At 45.2% G+C, this 15,366-nt stretch overlaps 1 protein-coding gene across 2 annotated transcripts in view; it reads left to right on the top strand.

The window, feature by feature from the left end:
- Positions 1-14,919, top strand: part of nrp2a (neuropilin 2a) — a 60,308-nt gene extending 45,389 nt beyond the window's left edge. Inside the window, exons 12-18 of one of the 2 annotated variants that reach the window (XM_030748839.1) lie at positions 120-200; positions 417-521; positions 3,698-3,963; positions 5,476-5,572; positions 7,193-7,225; positions 11,987-12,037; positions 12,580-14,919. In XM_030748839.1, coding sequence (XP_030604699.1) covers positions 120-200; positions 417-521; positions 3,698-3,963; positions 5,476-5,572; positions 7,193-7,225; positions 11,987-12,037; positions 12,580-12,884 — 938 coding nt within the window. In that variant the 3' untranslated portion in view covers positions 12,885-14,919. Of the gene's footprint in view, positions 1-119; positions 201-416; positions 522-3,697; positions 3,964-5,475; positions 5,573-7,192; positions 7,226-9,109; positions 11,762-11,986; positions 12,038-12,579 lie in introns of those variants that run through there. The other variant, XM_030748841.1, reaches the window with a different exon arrangement.
- The last annotated feature ends 447 nt before the right edge of the window (positions 14,920-15,366 follow it).

The raw sequence follows: 15,366 nt of genomic DNA, 5'->3' as shown, positions 1-15,366 counted from the left end.
AAATAATGTCTTAAACAAACACCGGTTCATTTCGCTTCCCTCTTTACAGTAATGCAACCTCTGAAGTTCAGTTTAAAGGTCCACCTTTGACCTCAGTTCCATTATGTTTGTTCCTGTAGAAACCTCCACCCCTGCAGACATCACCACGCCCACTCTGCCAGCTGACATCGACACCTCCACGCTCCCCGTCACGACTGCAGGTGAGACAGGTGTTTTACATGAAAGGAAAAAGAAATGCTGGATTAATAGCGTTATTAGGAAGCTGTGAGATAAATATGAAGGAGCTGCGTGACATTATGTAGCTCAGCTGTGAATGCTCCTGTGTCTGAAATGACTTTGATTTCTCATGCCTATCTGGCCTTTGGCTCCCACTTGTACTCACTCTTTTCCTCCCTCACTGCTCTCCACCTCTACAGTGGCCACCTCTCCACCATCAGACGCTGTGTGTGACTTTGACCACGGCCTGTGCGGGTGGACGCACGACCCCAATGCCCCGCTGCTCTGGTCCCTGCACAGCAACGGTGAGTCTCCTCAATAAAAATGTGAAGATTTGGTCTGACTCACTCAGATTTTTTTCTCCGTGCAGCGAGCGTTTCATAGATCTGAAGTTATGTCCGGATGGATTTACAGAACAGTGCAGTTATCAGCTCACGCTGACTAGGGGAACCCCATTTTTTCACTGTGGGGTATCAGCTTTTATGTATGCAGCTGCAAGCCGACTCCTATTTGGGCACAGAAATTGCACAAGCCGTTTATTTTATCAACTCCAGTGGGTCTAGACAAGACTGCGTTTTCTATAATTAAATGGAGTCATTCTCCTTCTGAATCTTCATTGGGTCCCCTTTTTCAATTTGATTAAAATAATTCCTTAAATTGAAAGCGGTCTAATTTGGCAGCGACGTCGTCTGCCAGCCACGCCGCTCTTTCCGAGTGAATGAAAATGAAAATGAACTGAGGGAATCAAAGAGACGCTGTGCCAAGCGCAGTACGGCCTCACGTGTGACATACAGCAGCTCCCCGACAGCTTACCTCTGTGTGTCGGAGTGAAGTCTCGGCAGGAAGGGGTTAAGACCGAGCAGGTCCAATTAAGTTCAGAGCAGGAGATTCCAAAGATGGGTGGTTATCCCCAGCCATCCTTTACTGCCCCGCAATTACCTCAGGCACGTCCCAGATGATGCTGCGTAGACTTCCATCTACTTAGGCATTCCTTGAAGAAATAATTATTCATTTTCCTTTTGCCGCATACCCACGGATCAAAAGTCCAGCTTTTGGCGGGTCGTTAAAAGGTACAGAAGAGGTTTCCTGCTGGGTTTAGGGAGGGTTTTTACAGCACTATCTATAATTTTTCAGGCTAAGGGATTGTTATCCCAAGCTTCTTTTAAAATTCATTGGTTTTGAGCAAGTCACCATGAAAGATTTAGCATTTCTGCAGCTGGAGAGAATTAAACAAGAGGTTCGGCGTGCCCCCCCCCCCTCGTCACCTTGGTCATGTTCAGCAGGACAACAGCTCTCGCAGCAAAGGAGGAAATTTTCTTGAAGCATGACCTCTTCGGGTCATAAAAAAAAAAAATCTATGACGGGGGGAGCTTCAAAGCAGCTTCTTTCATTAGGCAGGTTGCGGCTTTCATGCGTGAAGTATCATTTCCAGCCATTTTGACACGACACGCAAAGCCTTTGATTTTCCTGCGGGTGTCGAAGGTCAGGAATCCCAGCCAGCAGAGGATCTTTATTTCACCACTATCAAATCACTGTTGTAATCCTCTACAGAATTCCTTTTCCTCTCCTTGTGACCCAGAAACCACAAACTCCTCACCTCCTGACCCCACACATGAAACCAGTAATAACACACAATGCCAGAATTAGCCACCATCTCCTCTTGTATTATTTGGTTTAATATAGCCGGGCTAGTAACAGCGTGATAACTAGGTTTCATAGATTGAATCATTGTTTGCTTCTTGCTGCAGGAGACCACTGTGAAATAGATTAATAATGCTCTCTTTTGCTGTGTACGGCGAGGCAGCCTCGATTATGAGCCGTCTGCTGAACAAGAGGCACAACAGTGTGGGGGGGGGCTTGCTGCAATGCAACCCGTTTCAACGTGAGGCAAAGATGATGGAAGAAGCTTCGGTGCAAACATTGAAATAAGTCATAAAAACGCCTTATGGAGACCCGATTGCGCATCCTCTCCAGGTGTGTGGAAAAACCTGCCACACGCAGGATGGGGGAGTACAGCGACACATACACATTCATTTCAAGCCGCAAAGGGCCAAGGGACATACTGTCACACACTGTCTGAAGTGTCACACACAGGCGACTCTGGGCGTATGGCGGGCAGAGGGGAGCTGTCAACTAGGAGGAAGATTTATCCCCCCCAGATACTTCCAGTGTGATCTGCTGGACACACAGAGCAAAAAGGTTCACTCACTTAGTCCAGTCACTCAATAACCTGAGTGTGGAGGCAGCGGATGCTACTGCACGGTGGTACAGAAATAACTGTATGCCCTCTTACTCGTGTGGTAGTTTTTCTCGCCTGTAAAACAGAAAGGCACATAATTGCTATGGCACATGCACACACACGCACGCACACACAGTTGTTCTTGATAAAGCAGGTGATTTAATCTGCAGATTGTTGATACTGGACATTTTCCCACCGGGCCCACTTAAGAAATTCTTCACCAGACTCCTCACCGAGTCGCTGCTCTGCTCTTCTCGTTCACACAGGCAGCCACTCATACATGCGGTCTCTCACAATGGAATTCGTGTCGCTTTCCAATTTGCAAGCTAAACATCCTCTGGTGTAAACAAATGTGTGTGTGTGTGTGTGTGTGTGTGGGGTGGGGGGGGTGGGGGGGTGCATTTTGTCGGACTTTTCCGTCTGTTGAGTCAGTTACCTGGAAGGGAATAAAGAAAAATAGCCCTCGTGGGCATTGGCTGGAGTTCTGGTAGCACTCCGTGTATGAATGACGCTCCCACTGGACCTATTCTTCTCTGTGTTTATATTTGTCACATCCCTATTGTTTGGCATGACTATTGTGCAGCTGTGATCCCATTCCTGTTAGCAACTGGTGATTACTGTCTTTTTTTTGTTTAACAGTCATGTTGGAAATGCCTGACTGTGTGAAAAGGCATTATGTACATGCATGCATGTCTATATACATGTCTAAGTCATGATTAACGATGATAATTGTCTCACTATGTGCACACACTTCCTTTGTGTATGCGTATGTTTGCCTCACAGACTAATTGCAGCAGCATCCATTTACAGTGGATATCAAAACTCTACACAACCTTTCATTTTCTCATTTTTATTACCTCGAGGCCTGAAATGAAAATCCATTAAATCAGACTTTTTTTTTTTCTTTTCATTTTCATTTTGCTGTAGTAACCAGCAAACTCAAGGTTAAAACAAAGCTCTGCTCAATTTTGGTAATGCAGAGAAAATACAAAAACAGCTCAGTTTCACACTGTTGCTGTGAAATTCTCCAGTGTCCACGTTTTTTTTCTCCTCCTGATGTTATCAGATTTGGAAGTGGTAAATACTTGGAAATTTAAATGGAAATTTAGGAGTCGGGGCACATCTCTTCAGAGAACAAGCGCATGTGTGATGACTTTTAAATCACATTTTGGCCAATGTGCACACATTCAGAGTTAGACAAATTAATCTTTTTATCTTTTCTCATATCTCCTTCCCTTCCAGAGCTCAACAGCTATCTGTACATGGACGCAAGCCTAAAGACAGAGCAGCAGCGAGCTCGGCTCGTGAGCCCCGTGGTGGCTGCTGACACTGGGCCCCTGTGCCTCCTCTTCTCTTACCAGATATGGGGGGAGGCCCAAGGCCACCTCAGGGTCCTGCTACGGGATGCCCACAATGAAGAGACTGTCCTTTGGACACTGAAAGACGATCAGGGCCCCGTCTGGAAGGAGGGTCGTACGATACTGCCTCGATCTCCTAAAGACTTTCAGGTACGAGTTAAACTCCATTTGCTGGTAAAATTCTTACTAATATTAAACTTTTAAACTTTGACCCTTAGCACTTTAATGCAGCTTACCATTTATCAGAGTTCTTTTTTTGGTATTTATCTACAATTATTAGCTTAATTGTTCAATCATTCATCCACAACTTTCAGCTACTACTCTATTTAACAGTTCACCATTATGTTTTTAATTGTTTTTCCCTAACGTTTAGCATCAATAATGCTGCTGTAGCCCCACTGTTAGCTAAGAAATTCCAACTTCAATAACTTTCGCTAGTGTTTTTAGCTAACATTTTTAACTGCTTTTAGCAAATGTTTTTTTACAGATTAGCCATAATTTGGCCAATAGTTTCTACTGTAGGTAATCATTTCAGCTAGCATGCCATTTTTAAAAAACTTTTAAACTGTTTAAACTGTTACTTAGCTCTCCAGTTCGGCGGTTGAGTTTTAGCTTAGCCACTAATTGTTGTTTTAGAGTTTTTGCTAAAACCTGTTAAAGTTCACTTACTTGGGCACTGATGTAGCTTACCGGGTACCGGGATCAGCGGGTGACCCATATGCTGTAAAGTTATTGCAGAGGCCTGAGTTCAAATCTGTTTTGAGGCCTTTTCAACCCACAGTATAACCGCCGCGTGGGTTGCTTTGTACACTGCCAGTAACGTCATCGCACAGCCACTTCCATTTAAGCTGGCCGCTACAGTGCAGGCAGCCGCTGCAGTATCCTCCATAATGATAGGTGTTGCAATGAAATTGCCCAAGTTTTTTCTACAAAGTCTCATCTTTTCAAACTGTTGCAATATATCCCTCTGTATAACTTGTGAATCTTGGAGTTGCTGTACTGATATATCAGTAAAAAAGGCGGTAAAAACTGACACGATTGTACAAAAATTGAGAGGCGCGCAAGCGTCAGAAACTGCGTATAAAGGAAGTATCTTTCCCTTGTTCTCTCTCCCAGCTTTCCTGTCTTAATAAAGGCAAAAACGTTCCATTGCACGTATTTATTAAATTATAATTTCCAAATTTTTTTTCATAGTAGTTCAGCTGTCCATGTACCCCTTCATCTACACCAAAAGTACACACTGGGGTACTGGAGCGTATGACAGTATCAGGTTCAAGCTCCGTGTCACCTAAGGCCAGATTTGAAATAAGGTGCATTATAGTGTCTCTGCCGACTGTGGGTTTGTTTGGAGGTTTGCCGTGCATTTGTCAGAGACATCACAAGCAGTTAATGTTCTCATAAAAAAGTAAGCGGGAGATGGTTGCAGAGCAGGGGAGGATGATTGCAAATGTTGAGTGCAACTTTGAAATCGCAGGCACTGTATTAAGTTTTTATCCTATTTCTCCTCCTCCTGCTGCTTGTCCCCATTTTCGTTTTGCCTCCACCCCCTGCTCCTCCTTGCCTTCATCCTGTCTCCGTCTTCCTCTTCCTGTCTCTTCTTTTTTCCTTCAACTTTTTCCCTCCCTCCCTTCCTCCTCATCCTTCTTCTTTTGGCTGCGGTAGGTTGTGATGGAGGGTTACTTTGTGCACGGCACCAGAGGACACATCTGGATAGACAACATCCACATGAGCTCGACCACCCCTCTGAAGGAGTGTACACGTAAGTCACGCACTTTTTTTTTTTGTCTTTTTGCTTCTTTCTGGCAAAAAAAAATCTTTTCCACCTTGAAAAATAAACACACACACACATGCGCATTTGACTCATCCCCATCAGCTTCTCTTTCCATTGCCCCACCATCTCACCATTCCCATCATTCCCTCAACTTCCATTCCACCTCCTCTACTTTTAGTCTTAAGGTCCTTGAACAGCAACACACATGAAGTGAGAAGCACCCCCCCTCACTATACTCCAATCCCTCACTCGTCCTCCCATCCCAGTTTCAGAGACAGAGTCTCTCCTCCAAAGAGCCCACCGAATACAGAGATGAAAGGAGGAACGCGAGGGAGGGACAGCGTTTACTCCTCTGTGGAAAAGAAAAGAAAAGAAATGAAGAATAGAAAAACTAGGCCATAAACGCCCCGTGGGCCCCGGCGATGCTAATCTATGTTTCATTAGATTTCTCTTCTCTTTCTCCCTCTATCTCTCCTGCGCTCACTCCTCTGTCGTATTTGTAAACAGAGATTTTCCCGAGCCATCAGAGGGAATTACTAGACAGGCTGTTTCCCAAGCAAGTTTCTGGGTTCCTCGTGCGAGCCGAGCGCCAGCATAGCCTCCCTAATCTAGCCCGAGCAGGGGCTTCTGAGAGGGTCTTAAACAGATCAGAGACCAAGCCGGCAGTTCAGAGCCAAAAACCTGCCGTCATCGCTTCTGACTGACGTCCAGTGTGCTTTGGAGCTGGACCACAGTGGGGACGGGGAGAGGGGGGGAGTGTGACCGAGGGAAAGTGTGTGTGTGTGTGTCCATGTGTATGTCATGCTCCCAGTTTGTAGCCAATGCTTTTTTGTGTGTATGTGTTCAGTCATTTTTATATTTCTGTGTGTGTGTGTTGTGAGAGTCCTGAGTCTAAGCAGCACAGCAGCTTGCGAGGCAATGATAGCCCAGCACCCCCTCCTCCTGCTACCCTGCTGCTGTGTTTCCTCCTTCCTCCCTTCCCTCTCCTCCTTTGCCACTCCCAGAGCATGCTGGGATGTTGCTTATCACCAAGCACAGTTGAGTTTTTCACAGTACGTTGGCGTTCCCGCCAAAAGGCGCCAGTTCCCAAGTCGGACCCCCTTGTTCCTTTCTCACACCCCCCGCCCACACACACACACACACACACACGCTATCTAGCACACGCTGAGACACACACACCACTTCTCTGTGTTTGCATTCCAGGCAATCAAAGTGAAGGTTCTGCTCTGTGCATTCACAGCCCGCTCCAGTTTAACTGGACTCCACAGATAAACAACTTGAAATGCGTGAACTTTGCAAATGCGGACACACACACACACACACACACACACATACATGCACACAGCCTATATACTCCCATCTCAAATTCCCAACTCACGCAGTATACTCTGTTTGAAATTGCATTCTGGCAAAGGAGCGCCGTAAATGCCATAATTCATGTGAGTTATCTGAGGAATTAACTTAAATTTCCTCAGGAGGAGTTTGATAGTCTTGTGACATTTGTGTGACATTTGGCTGACTTTTCTCTTATATTTAAAGTTATCTCACAGCTGTCTCGCTCTCTCCCTCTCTCTGCTCCTGTCTCCGCCTGCCTCTCTGTCCTCACAGAACCCTTCGCGGCTTTTTCTCCCGAAAATCCAGGTGAGTTTGACTTTTGGTGTGATGTCACTTCTTCTCTGGTCTTGCTTCCTGCCCGTTTGGTATGCACAAGCCTGGGGTTTTTTCTGCTTGGTCTAAACCACTCTTACACTGACAGCACAGAAGCTGCGTCCGCCACAGCTGTGTGATTCCAGACTATTAAAGCTGATTCGTCACATCACCGGCAGCATGTAGACGTCTCCAAAAAAAAAAAAAAAAGTCCCAAACCCCTTACTGGAATCTTAAATTATTAAATTAGGAAATACCAAATAAATTTTCTCAAACTCTAATGAAGTTGCACAATAGATCGCTTCAGTAACTTGTCGTTTTACCTTGTCACTTTTAGCGGAAACAGAGGATTAGTCTCAAAGGGAAAAACCGTACGTGCAAGGCAAGCCAAATCAGGCACACCATAAGGAGTCAGATATTTGAAAAGGGCTACATATTCTCAGTTCTAGGCTTCCTGACACAGCCTGAAGGGTTTTAAATAACTGTCTGCCTCATGAAAAATATTTAGAGCATCCTAGGAGACTATGAGATTGATGTTAGTGTTTTGGCATCTCATAATATCTTCCAATAAGATAAGAGCTAGGTGGTTTCAGTGCGAATGTGATGTGTGTGCATTTCTTCGGCTTTTCTACTCCTCTGACTTCACACACACACACACACACACATTCATATAGCACACAGTGTCTAACCCTTGACAAACACACATTAATATCACCACACACACATACACACACACCAGCATCCCCAGTGGAAAGCAATCAGATAGAGTGACTGAGCAGCATCGAGCATGGGTGTCTCTGTCTCCTCTCCCTAAGTCAGCCCTGTCTAATGAGTGTGTGCAGTGTGAAGTAGCAGGAGCACGCACCATTTCCCTCTGTAATTATGTGACACGGTCCAAAAATCAGGATGTATTCAGCCCTGCTTCATTTTCCCCCCTAGTTCAGTGTGACATCCTACATCCAGCTCTCCACATCAGGTTTGGAATGAACCACACGGGCTTTACTTTTTTAAGTCCCTCCACTCTCTTCGAGGGTTTGTTTTAGTAGACTTGGATAGAAGAGCAGAGGCCTCTTGGAAGCTGGTTAGTTGGTTCTTACCAAAAATTTGAGAAGGGGGGCTCAATCCAGGAGCAGCAGCAGAGTAGAGGATCTGTGAGATAGTCTCCAAGGAGACAGCGCTTGGCTTGAGGAGGAGAGGACTGGCCAGGATGCTGATGCATGACAAAAAGGAAAATGAAAAACCAAGAACAGAGAACAGGATAAATTATGTACTCAAAACAAATCTGGCAACTCGAGCCAGCTAAATAACAAATCCCGATCCAGTATGAGCTCAGAGACCGCTCTGGAACACTGGATTCCCATGTGATGTGCCGCTGATTCTTGCATGGTTCTGAGATGATATCAAGGAGCTGTTTGTGACTTCCTGTGCCAGTATGAAACAGGAAGAGGAAGCTCCTTACGTCAATGTGTGTGAGTGCTTTTATAACTAATTATTTTTGGCTTTCATTTCACACCAAGTAATCTCACTGGAGCTTTAAAAAAAAAAAAAAAATCACTTGCATTGCATTTGATTGGATCAACCATTGGACTGATTTCAAACCAAATCTCTTGATGATCTTGGTGTGAAAACTTGTCCTCCAACTGCAGCCCGAGCTACATGACAGAGATGGATGCATTTATGTCTTTCTTTTCTGGCCTTGGAGATTTATTTTAATTTTTTTGCAACTGGCATGCTTGTGCATGCTCGTACGAGGTGCACGCCTGCTGTTCGAACGATGAAGACCAATAGGGATAGAATCAGACAAATTAAATGTAAAAATAAAACAAGTGCCACTCCTCTCTTTTCCCGCTGGCCAATTATTCTGTATCTCTCCACCAGGGGGAGGCGTTCCTGTGCCTCCCTTGCCCATCCACTGGTATTACATTATGGCTGCCGGGGGCGCCCTCCTTCTGCTGGCAGTGGCCATCTTGGTCAGAGCCCTCTGTTGCTGTCGACAACACCTGGCCACCAAGAAGAGCCAGCTGTCTGTGGCCTATCACAGCTCTTCGCAGTGCTTCCAGTATTCTAACTGGTCCTCCAGTATGGCCACCCCAGGGGTGGAGCCGGTCCTGACGGTGAGGTTGGACAGCCGCGACCGACACCGTACCCTCTGCTAAAGAGAAGCGCTTATAGCTGCATTGTATTTGGCAGAGGACGATGCCAAACCGTGATGCCGATGGCAGCGAGAGTCACGATGCAGCAAGATCGACGACCCCTCACTGCTTCAGTTTACAGCCGCAATGGCGACGACAAAGACATTGTCCTAAATTGCTGAGTGAAATTTTTTGCAAAGGAACACTGTGGTCTCTCTCTCTCTCTCTCTCTCTCTCCCTCTCTCTGTCTCTCTCTCTAATGGATGTAGCTTCGGTTGCTGTTTTCTTCTCTCTTCCATTAAGGAGTTTGCTGTTGACATTTCACACTATGCTGCTCCTGATGAGAGGACTGAAGTCTGAGTAAGTTATTTATCGGAACAGCTTGATTCAGACCATTGAGTACCGTCTGGCTCCTCATAACCCCAACGGTCCTTTTGGAATGACCCCAGCATGGACATACACACAGGCAATGCGAGGGCCTGGGAAGAGAAGTCGGGGAGGGGGGATTGAGCTGGTTCCACTGCAAAAAGCCAGCCGGAGCTGCCAAACCACGAGGCTAAAACAAGACCCCAGAGACATGAGGAACCCTGCAGTGCTGAGCGAGAGAGGATGGGGAGAGGGGGTGGTGGTGGTGGAGGAACTGTGCTAGCTGTGGAAATGATCTGGCAAGGCCCAGAAAATAAAGCTCTTGGTATCTCTGTAATAACACCACAGGATCGCTGCAATATGAGTTGTGCCAATAGTGAGGGTGTTTGTAAGAGAGGATGAAAAAGAAAAAAAAAAAATGTTTCCATTGTCCTTTTCAACAAAGCATGTGCACATTTAAAGACAAAGGAATGCAAATCCGTCATACTTAAAGTCCTGCATCGCAAATGGAGATAAACCAGCTCGTTTGATTGAACGTCTCATCTTCTCCCGATAAAGGCATCAGTCGGTGATGGATGCAGCCGTCTTCAGTGTTTAGTGTCTCATCTTGATTCTCTGGTGTAATAAAGCACGTTGTTCCACTCCCATTCATGCTTCATACCACCCACTCCAGTTGTTCTCCATGTCTTTGAGCTGCCCAGATGAAAGCCATGCCGAAGCGAGCCTTGTCGTGTTTTCAGGGTGAATATGTGCTTGTTGTTTTTAGGGTTGTAAATAGACACATCTGTCTGCCATCGCTGCTTCATCCCTTGATTTATACTCCTACAAATCCCACAATGCCGCTGGACCAGCTGGAAGCCATAAGTGAAGTGTTTTGCTGTATGTGTTCACCCTTGAGAAGGGAGCCAAGATATTATAAAAACCAGAGCAGAGTTTCAGCTATTCAGGGTTTTCCCTTTAGTGCCATAAGACGCCGTTATTGGCCGGTAACATAAAATTAGACACAGCTAATGCACTCCTCGCTAACATTTAACGCATACGGGATCTAAAAGCCCGTTTTATTGTGAAATTGTCACCGAGATAGACGCATTGGGCGGCAATTTTTCTCTCATCAGTTGGTGCAGAGGTGATGAGATTTGACACGAGCTCAATTTAACACCCTGGATTGACTGAAATTGAGGTCTTCACTCTGTAGCTTAACAGGGCGTGCTTTCGTGGTCTGTCACTGCTGCAAAAATCTATCACCTACAAGCCCCGCAGCTCAGCAGAAATGCACCTCAATTTGTTTTCACAATTTATAAGCTGCACTTTTCTCTCCAGAGAGAAAAAAAAAAGTGTTATTTTGGCACACTATGACCATGTGCTTTTAAATCAACTTGGGGGGGTGGGATTGGACACCCTACTCGAGCCATCTCAACACCATTATGCTCCAAGCCTCTAATAGTTGTAATTAGTTAATGGACAGATAACATTTATTAAGGCTGCGGTAAGCACTTTTCCCTCCAATCTACCGCACCTCGATTGCCCGATCCTCTGCCAACTACAGTTGCCCTGGAAACAGTATTAATAATGCCACCGGCCATCAGAGACCTCCAGATCTAGATGTGTGCCTTGCCAAGCAGTTACTCCCACTCCTGAACGCTTGCCAGAAGCGGCGAACACACACTGACACACATGGACACAAATGCACACAAAGTTAAAAGAAAACTCATCTAAAGTATAAGTACTCTCGAGCTGTTGGGCTCGACTAAAGTGCTGCAGGCATGGCTAGTTTTTTTTTTTTTTTTTTGCCACACTTGTAATCTTCCAAACTCAGGCGCTCACATCCATGTGAGTTTTCAGTCCACACCACCTGGCAGAATCGCTGCTTTCGCAGAAAGCACGACTACCGCGGGCAACTGCTGCCATTTGTCTCCATTGTTTCTGTTTTTTTGTTTTTTAATCATGTAATACACCAGTTGTAACAGCGCTGATGACTTCAGCAGCGATAATGATGGGAGTTGTTAATTATTTGATGACATGTTTGCATTGTTACTCACAGAATGAGCAGTCTTATACCATCAATATCCTATGTGATGACTGTGTGTTTGACAGGAATGTATCTTAATGATCTTTCTCTATTAATAAAGTCATATTTTTCTATTTATAAGTGTGAGTCTGAGCCGTATTTTGGTTAACTGCTTCTGATTATAGCAATAATTATGCGTGCATTGGATTGGTGTTTAAAGTCAGTGTGTCCTGTGCTTCTGTCTGATAGTTAAGAGACCCGGTGGAGATGTACGACTTTTCAGCGGCCCGCTGGGTGGAGGTAAGGCACAAGGAACTCACTACAGTATCTTTGGACCAGAATAGGCAGACTTTTTTCATTTTTGTCATTTTTAAAAAAGTAACTTTGTTCTCACTTTGGGTTTTGTTTGTAAAGCAGCCTTCTACTCACAACGCTCCATGACTTTAGTGATGTTTGATGAAATGTTTTCTCCTCAATAAACCACATCAAATCAGGCAAAAGGTCAGGATGTCGAGCTTAGCCGCAGGCCTGACAGATCAGCTGATCTCATTGATAGCTGATTTGGAATCCCCCGTCTACCTAAATACTTGTCAAATCTTGAATAGGATGCACTTTTTAAGCTGATTTTGCCTCCTATCTGCAAGCCACTTTGCAACCCACCCCCTAATCAGTGTCATGTATATTATCAGTGACACTACTTACAAATGGCAGTGAGGTCCCAGAACAGAGCCATAATACCACCAAATAGAAAAACTGTAATTCAGGTATGTCTATACCATCACTTCTTGTCTGTTATGACATTGACCTTTCCCGTCTACTTTTCCATTTCTTTTTTATCACAGGTTTGCAGTTCCCGGAGTGGAACACACCGTCACCGTCATCCGATCCTCCAGTCACACGTGTCTCAGAAAAGGACAACTCGTGGCTGTACACCCTGGACCCCATACTGGTCACAATCATCGTCATGAGCTCTCTGGGCGTCCTGCTCGGGGCGGTCTGCGCCGGCCTCCTGCTGTACTGCACCTGCTCCTACAGCGGCCTGTCGTCACGCTCCTCCACCACCCTGGAGAACTACAACTTCGAACTCTATGACGGACTGAAGCACAAGGTCAAACTCAACCAACAGCGCTGCTGCACCGAGGCATGAGAGAGGCGACTCTGGGAGAAAAAAAAAAAAAAAAAGGGAGATGGAACAAAAAGCGAGAGATAACAGTCGTCCTGTGAAAACCTCTCACTATCGTCTTCATTTGCTTCACTTTAGTTCCTCAGCGGTGCAGATCCCAGGACGCATGGGCGAAGACAAAGCCACTTTTTAGCTCAAGTGAGAACTTGTTTCCTGTTTGGAAAACATTGCACAGTCCAATATTGGTAGTTTTATGGTAAAAGAACCATTCAGTAAAAGACATGGACTGTTCCGTTCTGGGCCTCAAAAAGTAAATATCTACACATATCAAGTACAGATTCTTGGTCCACCAACAGAGAAATGTTTATAAATGCATCATAGATTTGTATGAGGTCTAGTTTTGAAAGTGGATACTGTAAACTACACAAACAGAGAGCCAGACACACGTGTTGGAAAGGTGGTAGGTTAGGAACGTGCTTAGAAAGCATCTTTTTTTTTTTGATCACATGTGAACACAGTGGCCTAGAAGTTAGCTCCTTTTTGTGGCCCGTTGGCTCCTTTGTTCCATTGAAAACTCTGCTACCTATCAGCCTCAGTTATCCTCTTAGTTCCTGACAGTCTGTGGTATATTTAGTCACCGACACCCCTCCGGTTTGTCTTACTGCTCGATCACTTTCTGTTCAATGTTTTAGTTCTGGCCTGTTGCCCAGTCTGTGACAGCAGATAAGTTTTTACAGAAGAAGCAAAGGAAGTGTGTCTGTGTGTGTGTGTGTGTGTGTGTGGAGGTGGGGAGGGGGGCTTTTTAACACATTCTTTTATTGGTGGAGAGACGTTCTTGTTAGATTTAGTTGTCGGAGACTGTTGTTGCCAGTTGCTGTCAAAGAGAAGGTCATGTTTACATTGTGGTTAATGGTAAAAGGTCAAGGAGCTTTTGTTGGTGCAACCTATGGATTGCTGGTAAGGGCAGAGTCTGAAGAAAGAGACGGGACACTGACTGACAGAGCACTAAAAATCCCCTGCCTGTCCCTCACCGGGGCAACTTTCACGAGTACAAAAAAACAAATGGGATCAAAAACAAATGCAGCCAGACGCAGCTCTACTCAATCGACTGACTGCGCGCCCAGACACACAGCACGCCTTAAAAGCAAACTGTTGGTAGAAATGTTGAAAAAGGAACGTTGAGGAGACACAGAGGAGAGAGGTGGACGTCTCTCTCTCTCTTTTACATGTGGACCTCAAAAGCCATGATTTAAAGGACCTATCCACTTTCCCCTCCCCGCCTCCCCACCGACACACGTCACAGCAAACCCCACCTCAACTTACTGGCTAGTTGTGGCCTATTTTTTGTGTGCGCGCGTGTGTGTGTGTGTTGATTTTTACTGTTGGCTCTGGCACAGCAAGGCACGCAATGTTTTTTTGTTTTTTTTAACCAGTTTGAAAGGGTCTTGTCTGGCATGCTTGGAATGGACTCATAAGCCATGAGATGAAGAGCACGAAAGGTCTTAAAAGTTCCCGTCCACAAAACATGAGCATCCACACACTTCACTTGTATATACAGATGTATATACAGAACATGAATACACTTCTATTCTCTCTGAAAAACTCAAGAAACTTTGGATGTGCACACACCGAAAGGCTCTCAAATTAAAAAAAAAATAAAAATTAAGGGAACAATGTGAGGAGAAATGAGACCGTGAGGTCTTGACACGCTCTCGCACTTAACATCACATCCCATTCACCCTTACTACGCTCGCTGTCTCTCTCCTCTGAGGCCCACATCTCTGGACCCCACTGACTCTCTTCAAAGTGCCTTGGAGCCTCGGGGATCCAGCTTGCCTTTGGAGCCGGTATCAGATACAGTAACTTGAGGCAGCCAGTGACAGTCACAGCGCCCCCTGCTGCCTGGGAGGACCAAACCAACACAAAAAAAAGGACAGGATTCCCCACCCTACCCCAACTCTGCGCACTGCTAGGACTGCTGTTGTTGTTTTAAAGGGGTCTTTGTACAGAAATGCTCTTTTTATGATTGTTATTATAATTATTGTTATGATTATTTAATAAAGGATTTATACCATAACGAGTAAAACTGCTGATGATTTCTTTCACTCTGATACATTTTTTTTTTTTGTAGAAACACTGGCATTGCTGCAATACTTGTAACCACAACTACATAACTTCCTGTCCAATTACTCAGTACAAACTCCCTCTCAGACTTGGAGCCAAACTTTCACTTTTAATTGCAAAAAGAGTACACAGGGAATAACACGCACGAACTCATGTTCTTGGTCTCTTATTTCTATCTCACACACACACACACACATAATACTGTTGTCAGCCTGCTACACTTGGCCTCTAATCTCCCCATGATGTCCCATTAGTCTGGACCTCTGGTGGCCCTCATTTAGGAGCTCCAACATCAAAGCTTTGAAGTGCCCGGCATCTCAGCCCCACACACACACACACAGACTCATACAGTACACACGCAATTACTTTGTTTCTCTTTTAT

This window comes from Archocentrus centrarchus, chromosome 2 (genome assembly GCF_007364275.1).
Source record: "Archocentrus centrarchus isolate MPI-CPG fArcCen1 chromosome 2, fArcCen1, whole genome shotgun sequence".
In the NCBI taxonomy this organism is placed as follows: domain Eukaryota; kingdom Metazoa; phylum Chordata; class Actinopteri; order Cichliformes; family Cichlidae; genus Archocentrus; species Archocentrus centrarchus.
Note: the sequence above shows the minus strand (reverse complement) of the source record. Positions and strands in the feature narration are given on the sequence as shown.